The sequence below is a fragment of the Lynx canadensis genome, chromosome A2 (genome assembly GCF_007474595.2).
Source record: "Lynx canadensis isolate LIC74 chromosome A2, mLynCan4.pri.v2, whole genome shotgun sequence".
Lineage (NCBI taxonomy): Eukaryota > Metazoa > Chordata > Mammalia > Carnivora > Felidae > Lynx > Lynx canadensis.
In genome coordinates, this window is record NC_044304.2 from 30362079 (window position 1) to 30377739 (window position 15661).

A 15661-nucleotide genomic window follows, 5' to 3' on the forward strand; every position below is an offset into this window, starting at 1 on the left:
TCCATTACTGAGTGTTTACCCAAAGAATCTGACAACACTAATTTAAAAAGACACGTGCAGCATTATTTTCATCACGGCATCATTATTTATAACAGTCAAAACATGAAAGCAACCTAAGGGGCTAGCCATAAATGAATGGCTAAAGAAAATATGGCATATCTACACAATGGAATGTTGCTCACCCATAAAAAGAATGAGATTTTGCCACTTGCAAGACCATGGATAGACCTAGAAGATAGTATGCTAAGTGAAATAAGTCATGGCAGAGAAAGACAAATACCCTATGCTTTCACTTAAGTGTGGAAACTAAAAACCAAAACAAACAGAAAACAGAAACATACTCATAAATACAGAGAATAAGCTGGTGGTTGCCAGAGGGAAAGTGGTATGGGGATGGGCAAAATAGGTGAAGGGGATTAAAAGGTACAACATTCCAGCCATAAAGTAAGTCCAGAGGATGAAAAGTACAGCATAGGGAATGAATGAATGAATGAATGAATGAATGAAGCCCCCCTCCCAATACCTGTACCCTGGTGTTGAAGGATATCCACAGTCCTGACCAACCTTTATTCTTATTTCTTTGATCTCTGATATTAGAACCTTATTCAATCATATTTGTTCAGAGGTCCTCAAACTTGCTTTGCATTACATCATCTCTGAATACTTGAAAATATCTATCCTTCCCTCCAAAATACATTGTGTTACTATCCTTTGATTTTCTCAGTCAGCTGGAGGCTTAATTCAAATGCCACTTCTTCCATTAAGTCTGGAGGAACTCTATTTTATCTGGTAATCAACAAAGGCATGGTGACCAGAGTCTTGAAATTTCCCAGGAGCCTTAAGAAAGGTCTGAGACCTTAAATAAAATGTATTGTCTCCAGTATCTACAACTAAAAATGAAAACTCAAACCTAAAAATGTTCAGGTAAATGACTTCCAAACGTTTGTCGACTTCATTAATTGTTCAGTGTAGTACTCCTGTCACTAGAATTGAAATCAGTTGGTGAGGATTCCTGTGAATGCACCATAATTCCTAAGGAATCATAGTCATTTACTAACCAAGTTATATAGACAAATAGTTTTAAGGCAAGATTGAAATAACCCTTCCAGTTTTATTAAGAATACAAAAATAAATGGATGTGAGGTATATTTTAGTAAGTTTACTAGGAGATGGGGTAGGCCTTCAAAGGTCTGCAATGGCCTCAGGCATACTTTGTGTGAACCAAAGACCGACAGCATAGCAGTGAGCCCTAGATGCACTCAGGAGGCCAAGGCTGGTGCTCTATAGTTTTGCCCAGCCAGTGGGACTTCCCCATACCTGACTTTGCCTGCCACAAAACAGGGACGTAGGATGGATGCCCCACTACTCAAAAAGGTTGTTTTAAAGAAAAGATGAGATCATCTCAGTGAACATGCTATAAACGGTAAGGAACATTTATTACTGTTCTCTAAATAATCATGAATTCAATAATCATGAGTTCTGCATCAACAATCTATTGAGTTGTATACGTATTGATCAGACACCAGAGGATACTAAATGAAATCATCTCTGTAGAGTCAGGAGAAAAAGAACGGATCTACCTTGAAGTTAGGTGTGCTAAATGCTTCAATATAGTTACTAGAGCATATGGCTCAGAGGGCAGGCCAGAGTCAGACCACCTGGGCCCCAACCCCTCTCTCTAAACTAAATGTGTGACCTAAGAGAAGTTTCTTAACTGCTTTGTCTCTTGGTTTTCTTGGTAGGGTTGAGATGATTAATAGTTACCTTACAGAGCCACGGTAAAGATTAAATGAGATAAGGCTTATAAATTTATGCAGCAGTGACTCCACACAATAAACATCTCATAAATAGTCATTATTTACTCGTGTTCTTTATAATGACTGGGTGCCATCATCCACCTAGAGAGTGATAGAAGGCAAGTGATAGAAGGCAGTGCAGGGATGCTAAGTGGTTTAATAGGCTGAAGTTGAGGGTGTGTGCAGAAGTGCAGGAGTAGAGCCTGGCTGGGGAGAGAGGATCCATTTAGGCCATGCAAATGAGTTTAGAGTGTATCCTGTGCAAGAAACAGAAAGCCACCCAAGAAGTCTGAGCAGAGAAAAGTCCTGATTGGGTCTGTGCTGCAGAATGATCACCTTGGTATCTGGAGGAATGTGGGCAGGAAAGGAGGCAGAGAGAACAGTTAAAAAGATATTGTTGCAAAAGCCCACGCAAGCAATCGTGAGCACCCAAAGCAGGGCACCAGTAATGAAGATGAAGAGAAGGAGAAAGATGAAAATTTGCACAGGAGGAACATCGACACGATGTATGTGGCCTTTGGTGGCTAGGACGACCAACAGTAAAGATTCGAAGTTGAGTTGTGCCCTACCGTGTTGAACAGCTTAGTTATATAGTAGCACCACTAGGACAGTCAGTGAATCAGAAAATAGAGGAGAAAGAGACTTGGTGAGAAATTCTATTGTTGGGTGGGCTGAAAACATCCCATGGGACATGTCATGAAGGTCAATGTTCTTCCAAGTGTAGTCTGCAGACCTGTGTCATCATCCATGAACTGCTGGTTATTGGTCCTTACCAAGATAAAATACTAGTATGAGAAATTACATCAACTTCATTAAGCGGTTCAATCCAGCTGACATTTGTGTGTGGGGGGGGTGGGGGGGTGGGGGGGCAAGCCTTTCTTGAAGAAAGTAGAGAGTTAACTTACATTCCAGTGCAGTTCCTTTTCTCATTGTAGACCCATGATGAAGTGCTCACTGACTTGAACCAGTCTCAGACCACACCTTTGGCAGCCTGATGAATGGGTCTGGAAGCCTGGTGAGAGACTCACGCTAGAGCCAAAGATCTGAGCACGGGAGATGTAGGGATGTCAGTAGCTAACACCATCATTAGTGGTGAAATGGCCCGGAGAGAGGATATAGAGAAGGGGGCTGTATTAGTCCCGTATGGCTGCCACACGAAGCACCACAAACTAGGTGGCTTAAGCAGAAATTTATCCTCTCACAGCTCTGGAGGCTAGAAATTTAAGATCAAGGTGTCTGCAGAGCTGGCTCCTTCTGAGGCTGTAAGAATATATTCCGTGCCTCTCCCCTAGCTTCTGCTAATCTTTGCCGTTCCTTGCTTGAAGAAGCATGACTTTAATCGCTGCCTTCCTCTTCACATAGTGTTCTCCCTGTGTCTCTGTGTTGAAATTTCCCCCTTTCAATAAGGACACCAGTCGTAATGGATTAGGGTCCACTTGACGGACCTCATCGTAACTAATAACATCTGCAAAGACCTTATTTCCAAATAGGTCACATTCTGAGGTACTGAGGCTTAGGACTTCGACATGAATGGGGCAGGTGGGGGAGGGAGCGGGATGGGAAGGGGGACACAATCAACCCATAACAAGGGCCAAGGACGGAGACCGAAAAAACACCAATATTTAAGATTCAGACACCACATCCTGCCTTGTAAGTTACATTCTCTATTGGTGGATCTCGACTTCTCAACCAGATTGGTAGGTTCTTAAAGATCAGGAAGGCTGCCTAAAACGTCTTTGCATATTTTGTCTCCAGGATTTAGGGAGTTTCTTGTATGTAGAAGTGGCTCAAAACAATGTTGTTTGATGATGTATAACAAACAAAAATTGAATATGGAAGAGTCCTCAAGAAATGTTTTGAACACAGTATGTTATGACACGCCGCCTTATAGACAACAGTTGCTGCACTTGTCAGAAAAATCACCAAAGTCGATGTTCAAAATATATTTTAACTCATTTGCTTAAACAACTCTATGCCTACCATCCACACCAAAAGGCTGTTTTTCTGCATGGGCAACAGAAGGCACAATTATTTGTGAAAATTTTCAATGTGTTTTCTTTGTTTTCTTAAGCGATACAGTAGATTCCCTGTACCACTCTGCATGTTTGCCAAAATCCCATTGTCTTTTTGAAAGCAATACAGCCCCTGGTGGGCATGTAACTTAGCATGTGCTCCTGGAACACTTAGGGATTTTTTCTTTTAAAGTTAACCTCCAAGTATCTCACAACTTTCCTAGTGCACCGAAGTGATCCAGGGTAACACCACATGACAGGTTGATATGTTCCTCCAACAGGCTGCTGAGAGGACATATATATGTTATCAGGTTATTCCATTTCTCTCAATTCTAGAAAAGTAGTCAGAAGCTGGGAACACTGGGGGGCTTGATAATTCTTTTTTTTTTTTTTCAAAACTCTCAATGTTTCCCCTGTTTGTTAAAATGCAGAGAGTGGGTTAGCAAAGATAATTTTCCCCTTGACTAGTGAAAGGCATCAGAAAAATCGATACCTCAGCAGTTTCACTGTTTTATAGACACTTCACACCCATCCTATTCTTATTACCACATCCCGTATACAATAGCACTAGTGGGATAATTATTATTTATTTAGATCCTAACTATACTCAGAAAGGACTTTAGACAGCTTACAATAAGAGAGACAAGTCCCCAAGTCCCCTAACAGAATAAAAGCAGACAAAATCATCTTTATTAATGTTTTTAATGTTTATTTATCTTGAAAGAGAGAACGAGCACGCCTAAGCAGGGGACGGCAGAGAGAGAAGGAAAGAGAGAATCCCAAGCAGGCTCCAGGCCGTGAGCACAGAGCCCATAGCAGAGCTCGATCCCACAAAAGGGGAGATCATGACCCCGCCAAAATGATGAGTCGGAGCCGGGCAAACTGAGCCACCCAGGCGCCCCCAAGTATATTTATGTCTAAACACGTAGAACTTAGAGATTCTTTTCTAAAACCCTGGCAACAATGACGCTAATATTTTAAATAGTCTTTCACTAAAATACTGTTGACTAACCATTCTTTTTTTTTTTTCCTTCAGAAAGAGCTAAATCAAATAAAACTTACTAAAGAACATATACCCAATATGGAGATTCAGTTCTGACTTTGGTTCTTTAAGACTTCATGTTTGGCCATTTAAACATGCCTTATGGTGATTCAAGTTCGGCAGGGATTCAACCGTATCAAGAAATTCACAATTGCTTCTAGTCTTTAAAAGAAGACACCTCTAGAATATCTCGAAATGTGTCCATTGTAGGTATAAACAAGCGAAGCTGGGAAGTAACTGATGGTATGTTTCTGCTACATAAATTATTTTGAAACCATTTGGTAATTGGTCAACTCTTCATGTTTTCCATTGAGAAGTTTTTATAAAAATAAATATGCTGCATATCCATAATAGAAGCAGACTGTATTTAAGACTCTTTCACTTACTCTCCTTAGAAGCTCCCTAGGAATTTCAAGTGTGGAATTTCAAATATAATGTTTACAAGTACCTGCTTTGTGCCAAGCACTGTTTTGGGAAATGGGTAATCAAAGGGCAGTAAATGTGGTCCCTGTCTTTGGGGTTCTTACGGTCTAGTGGGAGAGAGGCTACACACATAAGGTAATTTAAATGTAATGTACAGGAAGTAAAGTAGAAATAGAGTAGGGAGTTGAGAAAGCACTTAGATTTGGGTAAGGTTTCCTGAAAGAGAGAACACTTGAGTTAATTAAAATACAAACAAGAACAAATGAGGCAAAGAAAGGTGAGAAAGGGGCGCCTGGGTGGCTCAGTCGATTAAAGTATCTGACTTTGGCTCAGGGCATGATCTCATGGTTGGAGATTTCGAGCCCCACATCGGCGGCCTCTGTGCTGACAGCTCAGAGCCTGAAGCCTGCTCTGGATTCTGTGTCTCCTTCTCTCTCTCTGTTCCTCCCCCCCACTCATGCGCGTGCTGTCTCTCTCTCTCAAAAATAATAAACATTCAAAAAAATTTAAAAAAGAAAAAGGTGAGAAAGATGTTCTAAAATAAGGAACAGCGTGAGCAAGGGCACTGTACTACAAAACAGTATGGGGCATCTGGTGGACAAAAATGCAGGAATACTACTATTATTGTTACTGATAGCATTTGCTCAATATTTACTCCATATTAAGGAATTGTTAAGCAATTAACATGCTTTTTTTCTTGTAATCCTCAATATTACTCCCCCGCTTTCCAGATGAGGAAACTAAGACTTGAAAGAGATTAGTGTTCCCAAGGTCATAGAGCCACCTGGTCACGATAGTGACTAGGGATTTGTTTTTTTGTTGTTTTTTTAAAATATGAAATTTATTGTCAAATTGGTTTCCATACAACACCCAGTGCTCATGCCAACAGGTGCCCTCCTCAATACCCATCACCCACCCTCCCCTCCCTCTCACCCCCCCCCGTGCCCCCACCCCGAGAGTTAGTGAAATGTTTCAGTACAAAGAAAATAGGGATGTATTGGACCCTCAACTCCATCCATTCTGTAAGACGATGCCACAGTGATAGATAACCACTGCCTTCTAGGTCTACTTAATCATGTCAATAATGATCACAATGATAAGACCAATAGTGAATATAAGGCCTGCTATGGTCAGTACTTTACATATATTAACTTTCTCAGTCCTTTTACAGATAAAAATAACACAACATGGCACATATCAACTTGAAATCATAAGAACACTTATGCAGCACTTACTACATGCCCGACATTGTTCTAAAATGTATTATCTAGTGTATTATCTCACTTCATTTTTATAAGAATCCAGTAATGAAGGTCCTCTGATTGACGAGTAATTCTGAATCTATGTCCTTAACTACTTTTCTTTACTGTCCATCATAAGTCAAGTGCAATGAACAGACTTAAAAACACTGGCCGACTTCATCCCTCTTTCTTTACCTGCTATTAACAGAGAACTCTATCATATACTTGGATGGAAAAATGAAAAAAATAGCAAGGTAATACGAATCATCAGCTCTTCAATTCTGCAGAAACTATAAATCTGATCCTAACAAGGAAACTGTTGCCAGAGACAGAGAACATAGAGCTCCAAATTCCAGATCGTTTTCTTGGATGTGTTCCAGGGGCCAGGGTCAGACTATCAATATCTGTGCAACAATAGCAAAAAGAGATGGTGTTGGAAAGAACCAGAGAGCTGGTGTCTTCCCATCCAGATGCATATAGTATCTATCTTGGAGCGAGCAGAATTTTAGTTAAAAATGATCAACACTTCATTATTTAGGTGATGCCTTGGGAGTCTCATTTCTATTGCTTTTTGCAAACTCATACAAACTCAAACCCACCTTCATCCTCCAGTTTTCAGAGAAGCCAGAAATACAAATTTTTTGGCGAAGGAAGCTCATGGTTTTATATGTGGATAACTAGTTCAAAAAATTGAAAAAGGCAATGTAGAAAAAACAAAATCTACCTGTGGTTCCCTTTTGGCCCACAGGTCCCAGGTTATAAGCCCTCCTTAGTTTATAGTCTTATAACCTTTTTTTTTTAAGTTTATTTATTTATTTTTGAGAGAGTGAGAGAGAGAACGGAGGAGGGGAAAAGGGAGAGGGAGCGAGAGAATCCCAAGCAGTCCCCACACTCAGCAGGGAGCCCATGGTGGGCTCAATCCCATGACCGAAAGATCATGACCCAAGCCGAAATCAAGAGTCTGGCACTCAACCTGAGTCACCTGGGTGCCCCTGCAGTCCTACAATCACTTTAAGATCTCACCTCCTCATCTGAAAATTTAGTTGGACAAAGTGAGCTCTAAATTCATCTTCATTTCAGACTCTTTGAAGATACTGCCTTACCATGTAATGTAAAAACATAGCAAAGAGAAGTTTGAAGGAAATTAGAAGCCTTGATTATGAGTAACTGCATTGCTCAGCAAGGACTATCAACTACTACACAGAAATGGCACCTTGGCAATTATCTGAAGCTTCCCCATCCATCTCTTCATAGGAAAGATAAAGAAATTACCCAGAGACAGAAGTTGACTTGCCTACAATCAGAGGTTTATTCGTGGTACAGACTGAGCTCAGACACAGTGTCTTTTCTCTTCATTATCCAGGTTTCTTCATTCTGTCAAAGAAGTCAGGTCCAGCCAGGCCTGTAGATCCCTGCACTGGATGTTTTCCTATTACATACACCAATAAATCTGTCCCTTCCCCTTTGTCTTCCTTTTGATTTAGCCACTTGAGTTGGGTTTTTGTAACTTAGAACCAAAATAATTTGACTAATAGTGTCCCACAAACAATGGCTCCTTTCCACATTCCTGCTACCTCATGCTCTTCTCCAGAGTGGGATACCTGTCCTTCCTTATGCTTACACAAATCACACAAACTCTTTTAGACCTAACCCTAACCCATTTCTTCCATGAAGATTTTCCCTATTCTCAAAACCAATCCCTTGTGTACACATGCGCACACATTCTCTTCCCTTATACTTTAGTATTTGTAATCAGCATCTTACAATTAAACACTCGCTTATTCTCAACTTATCTGACATGTATAGAAGTTATCTTCCAGACTAGAACATAAGCTCCCCAAATCAAGTCCATATCTCACAGGTATCTTCTGGTTCTGTAACCAATCCTGGGAGAGTGCTTGGTGCAAGGAGTAACTAGTCATCTATTTAGAACTTATTTCTAAGTTAGTAGAACCCTCTTAATCATAGCTGTATAGACATCTGGCCCCAAGTCACAAACACTGATTATATTTTAATGCAATAGCCTAGGACTATATATTAAATTTGCTTTTGTAGGGAGAAGATCTATGAATCATTTGACTTCCCCACTTTTCACAGTACAATTCTTCAAGAATGAAGGATTTAATTTCCTTTGTTCTTCAGTCCAGTTTTAGGGAAGCATAAGGCTATTCCAAGAATGTAATGAAGCAAGAGCCCTCTCTGATTATTTTTTTGGTGTTCTTCATCTTCAGAATTTCTCTGCTAGTACCAGTGCAAAACAGTTCCTGCCCATTGCACCAAGGAGATTGGGAGGAAAATGCCAGAAAGCATATATAAAGACTTCAGTTCTTCTCCTGATAAAGAGAGAAACAATTCTGTTTCAAGGAATCCTGGCTTAATAGCCATTTCATTCTCTCAAAAGGTTAGAAGATTTATTTTTTAAAATCCAAATCATATGTTGCATTGACAAAGCAACTCTTAAGAATTCTGAATAGTAGAGCTAACCCAAATGCCCCAAAGCATATCTGAATGGACGAATCACTATTATGGATTTGAAGTATATACAGATGCACATACATAGTTAACTAGGACTAGGTCTTAACTTTTAGGAAAGGCATGGGCTCTTGAGTCACGACCAATTAACAAAGCCAAATAAGTAAACGAATAAAGACAGAATTTCTGTGGCTAACAATGACTCAACATTAGCCATAATTTCATGGCAAGATATAAGATGAATCACATAGAAATGGGGAGCTTGAACTTACAACACATTTGATCTAGTCATTAAGTCCTCTTGAATGAAATAGGAGTTCATATAAAATAAACATGATTTTAGGATTGCCCCGTCCCTCATCATACACACACGCACGCATGCACACACACACACACACACACACAGATATACATGTACACAAATGTATATATGCACCCAATATTCATTTTGGACGTTTATAAACCAGACATAATCCCTACTAGTATATTAAAAAATTGGCCATGCCAATCTAAACATTAGAACTGTTTACAGTGCCCGCTTTTACATTCCCTCAGTTACTTCTAGAAGTAGCTAGTTCACATGAGGTAGCCACTCATCACCGTTACTACACAATTTAGAAACATATGGTGCAGCTTTACCATGTGAACCATTGGGTATTCACTTTCCCATTATGACAAAAGAGGGAAAATAAAAAGCACAGAACAGTTTTTCACATTGTCATTTATGAGCTGCTAAAACACTGTGATAGTCTGAAGACTAGATTTTTGTTTTTGTCATTAATTACCTACTAGCCTGTTATATTTAGTTTCACTGTAGTACAAGAAAAGTAGACCTATAAATGATAAAATACGATTACACATGGTCTTTTAACTAGGGAGATTATTGGAATGACCAGGCACTCTTCCCCAGGAAAAGCAAAATCAAAGTAATTAACTAACAAAATGATCCAGGAATGGTACCTTCTCTCCCTCTGCTCTTTTCCAACTGTTTTTCTGAACTAAAATACCTTTTTTGGTTTTTTGCTTGTTTTTTGGTTTTTTGTTTTGTTGTTTGTTTGCTTGTTTTTGTTGGTCTTCAGCTCAAACCACATAGAAAGCCTGACAATAGTCTGGTGTTCCGATTTACCAGCCAATAACGGCCCATCTCTCTCCTTCATATTCTTTATGAGGTTAATACCTAAATGTCCATTTTGTCTATGTTGATGATTTGATAGGTACCCAAAGGGAGAGGAGCAGATCTCTCTAAACTCAAATAGAAAGAACTCTGGGTAAAAGAAAAAGTACACCTGACATGTTGTCAGGATGCTAAGATTCTATTTTTCACTCTAGAATATTTCTGGCCCGTGTTACATACTAAAAAGACAGGATTTGAAATCAGAATACCCCATGCCTCAGTTCCCACTCTTCCTCCTATCCACATACTGCTTCAGGCAAATTATAAAACATTCTGAGTCTCAGTGTTCTCTTCTAGAAAAAAAGATGGTAATTCCTACACTGTTAGAGTTAGGAGAATTTTAAATGATCAAAGAACAAAAAACCAAATTAAATAAAAACTAAGAGAATTTCAGTAAATTACCTATTTGTGTTAATTATGCATCAATATTGGTTCTTTAACTGGAACAGATGTAACATACTATTGTAAGATATTAATAGGGGAAAACTGGGGCTGGGGCATATGGGAACTATTTTCTCAATTTTTCAGTAAATCTCAAACTCTTCTAAAAAAGCCTATTTTTAAAAAATGATCTAAGTGAAGTGCCTTGCACATAGTAGGCACTTGAAAAATTGCAGCCAATGTATGACATAGAGTATTTGGTTTCAGAAAGTGTATATTACACTCCACATGATATTTTTCTTCACCTATATTGGGATATAACAGACATATAAGATTGTATAAGTTTAAGGTGCACAGCGTGATGATTTGACAATACAATCTCTTCTTCTCCCCAATCTGGCAACTTTTTCATAGGCAGTTTTCTCTGGCTCCCTCCATGTCACTCTATTCCCTTTTTTGCATCATTTTTCCTCTAGCTCTTTCTAGCTCATCCGTTTCTATGTATAGTTTACAACCGGTTTCTATTTCTCTGAGACTCATTTAAGTTTATCAATCTTGTTTGTTAACAGGCCTTAAATTTTATCACAGTGCTTATGCAAACATTTCAGTTACTTTCATTTAAAAGAATACATCAAAGTTCCAAGCTTTCTGCTTGGAGAAAAACAGCAAAACATCCTTTCTAAGACACTAAAAACGTGAAGATACAGAAATGGAAAAGCTTGTTTTCTTTTGTAATAAGGAGATAAATATTCAGCTTCCCAGTAGAGCCAAACAGCCCTGAGGCAGCTTTGCAGGAATATGCATTTAGCACTAGTTTGCTGCAATAACTAAAAATAGTTGGACCAAAAGCCAGTGTTATCTATCCATCCTGTAGTCTCTTTGATGGTAAGGTCATGTGTAAAAACAGAACCCACCTGCCCCTCAAAACCACAGCTTTGAACGGATTCAGGTAAAACATGCAATCAGACCAGAAAAACTTAACCTCACGATGACCTTTTCAGGCGGCTGGAGTTTCTGTTTAGAAGAAATGGGCCACTGTGAGAATGGATTTCTCTCCCCATTCCAGTACCAAATGTAAACCTCTATTCAAAGGACAGAGTTCTAGAGCCTTTTGACTGATAAAGCAAAGTTTGTTTTATATTTTTCTCTTTAAATCACAACAGTTTTCATTTCCAAAGGAATAGGACATCTTTGGTTGGTGCTGTCATGAATGGGATAGATTTTAAAGATGGCATTTCCCCTGCTACCCCACAATTACCATAAAAATCACAAGCTAAAGCTTGAAATATCAGGCCCTGTATGTGGATCCAACACCCAACCTTGAGAGGAAATCCAAACACTTTTATTGTTCGGAGGATATTCTTGTCTATGATAGTCCAAAATAGAGGCTGAAGAAGCAAGGGGCCCCTGATGAGGGGCAGAGTGGAGGGAAGCCCACCTGCTATTCCCCAACCAGGAAATGAGTCGGATTTTTAATAAAAGTGATAACCCAACCCTCCATTCTGGTGGCAGAAATAAATCATCAGCGCTAGCTGGGGTGTGTACATATAGAAGCAAAACAAACAGAAATCTGTGCTCACTCAAGATAAGGGTGGATAAATGTAGGAAAACCTAACACTCTACTACCGCAACATGTAATTCAGTCTTAAATGGCAGCAACCAAGAAATTCACTATTTTAAGACCCCGTCCCTGTGGGGGCTTCACCGGCTATTATCTCAAAATGAAATTGGCAAATTCACTTAAAAGAGACAACGGAATGCCGACTTTCTTCACTAACTCACTCCAACTGGGGACCTGACCTCTTCTCTTCGGGTCCCGCCACTGCTTCTTATCCTGCAGTAACCCCCCCCCCCCCCCCCCTCCTTTCTCTGGCTGGAGAACAGCTGATGGAAATAGGCACTTTTTCACATCAAAGGCAGTCCGGAGCCGCCTCAGCCGTGCCCCAGCCTCAGACACAAAAAGCTTTTGATGCTTGTAATTGCGAAGCTTTTTGCAGCTGCACTTTATCAAGCCAAAAGCGGCTGGGCTTGGAGGGCCTTGAAGAGCCAGAAGGTGGCGGCGAAGTCACCTTGGGAAGAGGAGAAGAGGGTCAAAGCGAGGAAGGTGGAGGAGCTGACCCTGGCAGAGGGACCGGAGGGCTTGCCCCGGCTCTGGGGTCACGGAGGAAGGGGGAGGAGGGAGGGGTGGAACAGGAGCCACAGGGAAGCGGTGCCGGGGGTCCCTTCGGCGACCCTCGTCGGGATCAGCTGACCCCAGTGAGGGGAGGAGGGTGCCCTTCGCGGAGCGGCTGGAAGCTTCGCCTTCCGGGCTGGCTTTCTCCCGCCTGCCCCTGCGGCTCTCTCGGCCCGGCGAGCCGAGCGCTGCTGCCAGGCGCTCTTCTCGCTCCACACCGGCGCCCCCACCTGCCGGGTGCCCCCGCCCGCCGAGCGCACGCCCAGGAAGGCGGGCCCGGAGCTGAGCGCAGCCGCCCGCCGCCGGAGAGTGCCGGGAGCCCGGCAAACGAGCAAGGCCTCTCAGCGCGCCGCGGGCTGCAAGTCACTCCCCGAGCCTCCTGGGCCATAGAGCGGGACCTGCCCGCCTAGCTCCCCCGCTCGCCCGGGTGGGGACACGCGGCGCTGAGGTCCGGGCCCCTCGCCGGTCCCGGGCAGCTCCAGGCGCGCTCGGAGCTGGGCCCGGCCCGGCGGCGGAGAGGGGGCCTCGTAGCCCCTTCCCCAGGGCGCTGTCTCCTGCTTCTGCTCCTCGCCAGCTGCGCCGCCAGCTCCCATTGTTCGCCCCGCCCGTCTGGCGACGTCCCGGCGCCGCTCCCGGGGCCTCCCAGGCGCACCTACCTTCTGCTGCCGGCGAGCCATGTCGGTGGGCTGCTTGGCGTTGAAGGGGTAGGCGATGCAGCGCATCACGAACACATAGAGCTGCAGCCTCTTCTTCCTCTCCTCCTCCTCCTTCTGCAGCCGCTCCAACTCCTCCTTCTCCTTCTCGCTCACCACCGACGGGCTGGGGCTGGAGGGCCGGCCGCCACCGGCGCGGGTGCTGGGCTGCAGCCCCCCGGCCCCGCCGCCGCTGCTCGCGCCGCTGCCCCCACCGCCGCCGGCGCCCACCCCGGCTCCGGCGCCGGCACCGCCGCCGCCCCCAAGCCCGGCGCCGCTGCCGCCGCCCGAGCCCTCGCTGGTGCGGCTGGGAGACAGGCGCGCGCCGGACGCGGCCGAGCCGAGCACCTCCTTGCCGCTCTCTTCCTCCACGATCTCATCCGATTCCTCTTCGCTGGACGAAGGGTCCAGCATGGTGGCGCCTGGGGAGGGGGGTGGTCCTTGGAGCCCCGGGCTAGGGGTGCAAAAGATGGGAGGCGCTGGAGGCAGCTGGGGGTCGGCTCCCCGGGATGGGCGCTTCTCCCCAAATCAGGGAGCGGGCGCTGCTGCTCAGCCGCCGCCGCCGCCGCGACTGCTTCCTCTGCCCGGCGATCCCGAGCTGGGCTCAGACCCAGGAGCGCGAGGGGAGGAGGGGAAGGGAGAGGTGCGTCCGTGGACCCGAGGTGGGCAAGGGGGAGAATCAATTGCGAGCCCCGAGCTCGCAGCCGGATACCATCTGCAGCCGATGAAGGAGGCGCCTCCAGAAAAGATGCCGAGTGTTGCAAGCTGTCGATGCAGCCAAGAGCCTAAGAGGCATCTTGCCGATTGGGGAGGGAGCGGCGCTTACGTGTTTATTGGCTTAACTCTCCCGTGTCCGCTGCGTAAAGGGTGGCTGCAGAAGGCTAGAGCCTGGAGAGCGTGGAGCGGCCCGCTAGTCTCAGAGCTTCGGTACCGACCCTAACACTTTCCCACACTCCTCACTCTCTCCCCTTGGTGGATAATTTCTTTCTTGATAACCAGTTGTCATTGCCTCGACCTGTCTCACCCTCCCACGGACAAAAAGTTCTTGGGGGAGGAAGAAATAGACAAGCCAGTGAAGACTTCTTGTTAGCGAAGAGTGGGCGGTCTATTTGGAGACGCTTATTCCAGAGGTCTGGCTAAGAGGAAGTCGGTGAGATGCCTTATGAGAAAGAGTCTACCTCCTTTCCCCCAGGCTTCTTCACACCTGGGGCGTGGGGGCAGTGGGGCTTAGCAGCATGTTGGTCCCACCTGTGTAAACTTTGATTCCACCAATTTACATACACCCGTTCATTAAAATAAAAGTGAATCAAATTTTGAGTTGATTGGTGTAGGGACCATGCAGCTCAACTGTTTAAGTAGAAGCCCCGCCCTTGCCCACCCCGCGAAAGCTGTGATGAATATTCTTCAATTTCAAGAACTGGGAACACTTTCTGCTGAGGTAAGCATACCAGAGAAATGGAAGGGTTTCTGGTTGCTCAGCCCTTTCTCTTTTCTGGCTGCGGGAGGGTTTGGGTGGAGGAGTGGGGACCCAGCGATCAGACAAAGACACCCCAAGAACTCAGCGGCGTCAACATCCGATATGTTGACTCTGTCCTACTGTCTTCATCACTGCTTCTCGGTTATCTATTAATTCAAAGCAGCAGATGGTGCCTTCCTGCTCCTTTCACTTAGGCCAATAAACCCGGCGGACAAGGGAGCTGGCCAGCGTGCTGAATCTAATCAGCGACCCGCAGATGGATTGAAAACAAACCAGCGCCAGCCACCCTCGGATCTTAGGCGATCCAGAGACCTTTCTCCACCTCCTCCCGCCCCCATCTCCTATATTTATGCATTTTCTAATGCTCTGATTATTCCTAGATACTCGTGGGAGTTTATTGTAAAAGTGCAGCGTGAATTTAAAGTTTACATCACATTCTGTCTTGATGTATTTTCAAATTTACCATGAGTTTTAACAGTAGGCTTTGACATTCAAGTGAAGCTTTCTAGCTAATTTGAGAGCTAAGAAGGGACGCAAAACACCATTTAGCTCCACATTAACTCCAACAATTCTGTTTGAGGTTTTGAAATAAGTTATATACGTATAGCTTATATTTGACTTCACGACCATTCTCATCGTGAGGACATAACTGCTATAGCCATCGCACATTCTGTATCAATTTAAAGTAAATAATCCAGCAATGTGGAAGTTACTACAATTTTGCAGCCCTCACTTTTTAATCATTCTAAAGAAGTGAAAGATACTCAAATCATGGGGG

At 43.8% G+C, this 15661-nt stretch overlaps 1 protein-coding gene across 11 annotated transcripts in view; it reads right to left on the minus strand.

Moving 5' to 3' along the window:
* Positions 1–14347, minus strand: part of CADPS (calcium dependent secretion activator) — a 476722-nt gene extending 462375 nt beyond the window's left edge. For 9 of the 11 annotated variants that reach the window (XM_030307156.1, XM_030307157.1, XM_030307154.1 and 6 more), the window contains exon 1: positions 13371–14347. In XM_030307156.1, the coding sequence (XP_030163016.1) occupies positions 13371–13820 (450 nt within the window). In that variant the 5' untranslated portion in view covers positions 13821–14347. The remainder of the gene's footprint in view (positions 1–13370) is intronic. The other 2 variants (XM_030307160.1, XM_030307159.1) reach the window with 1 other exon arrangement.
* Positions 14348–15661: the final 1314 nt, after the last annotated feature.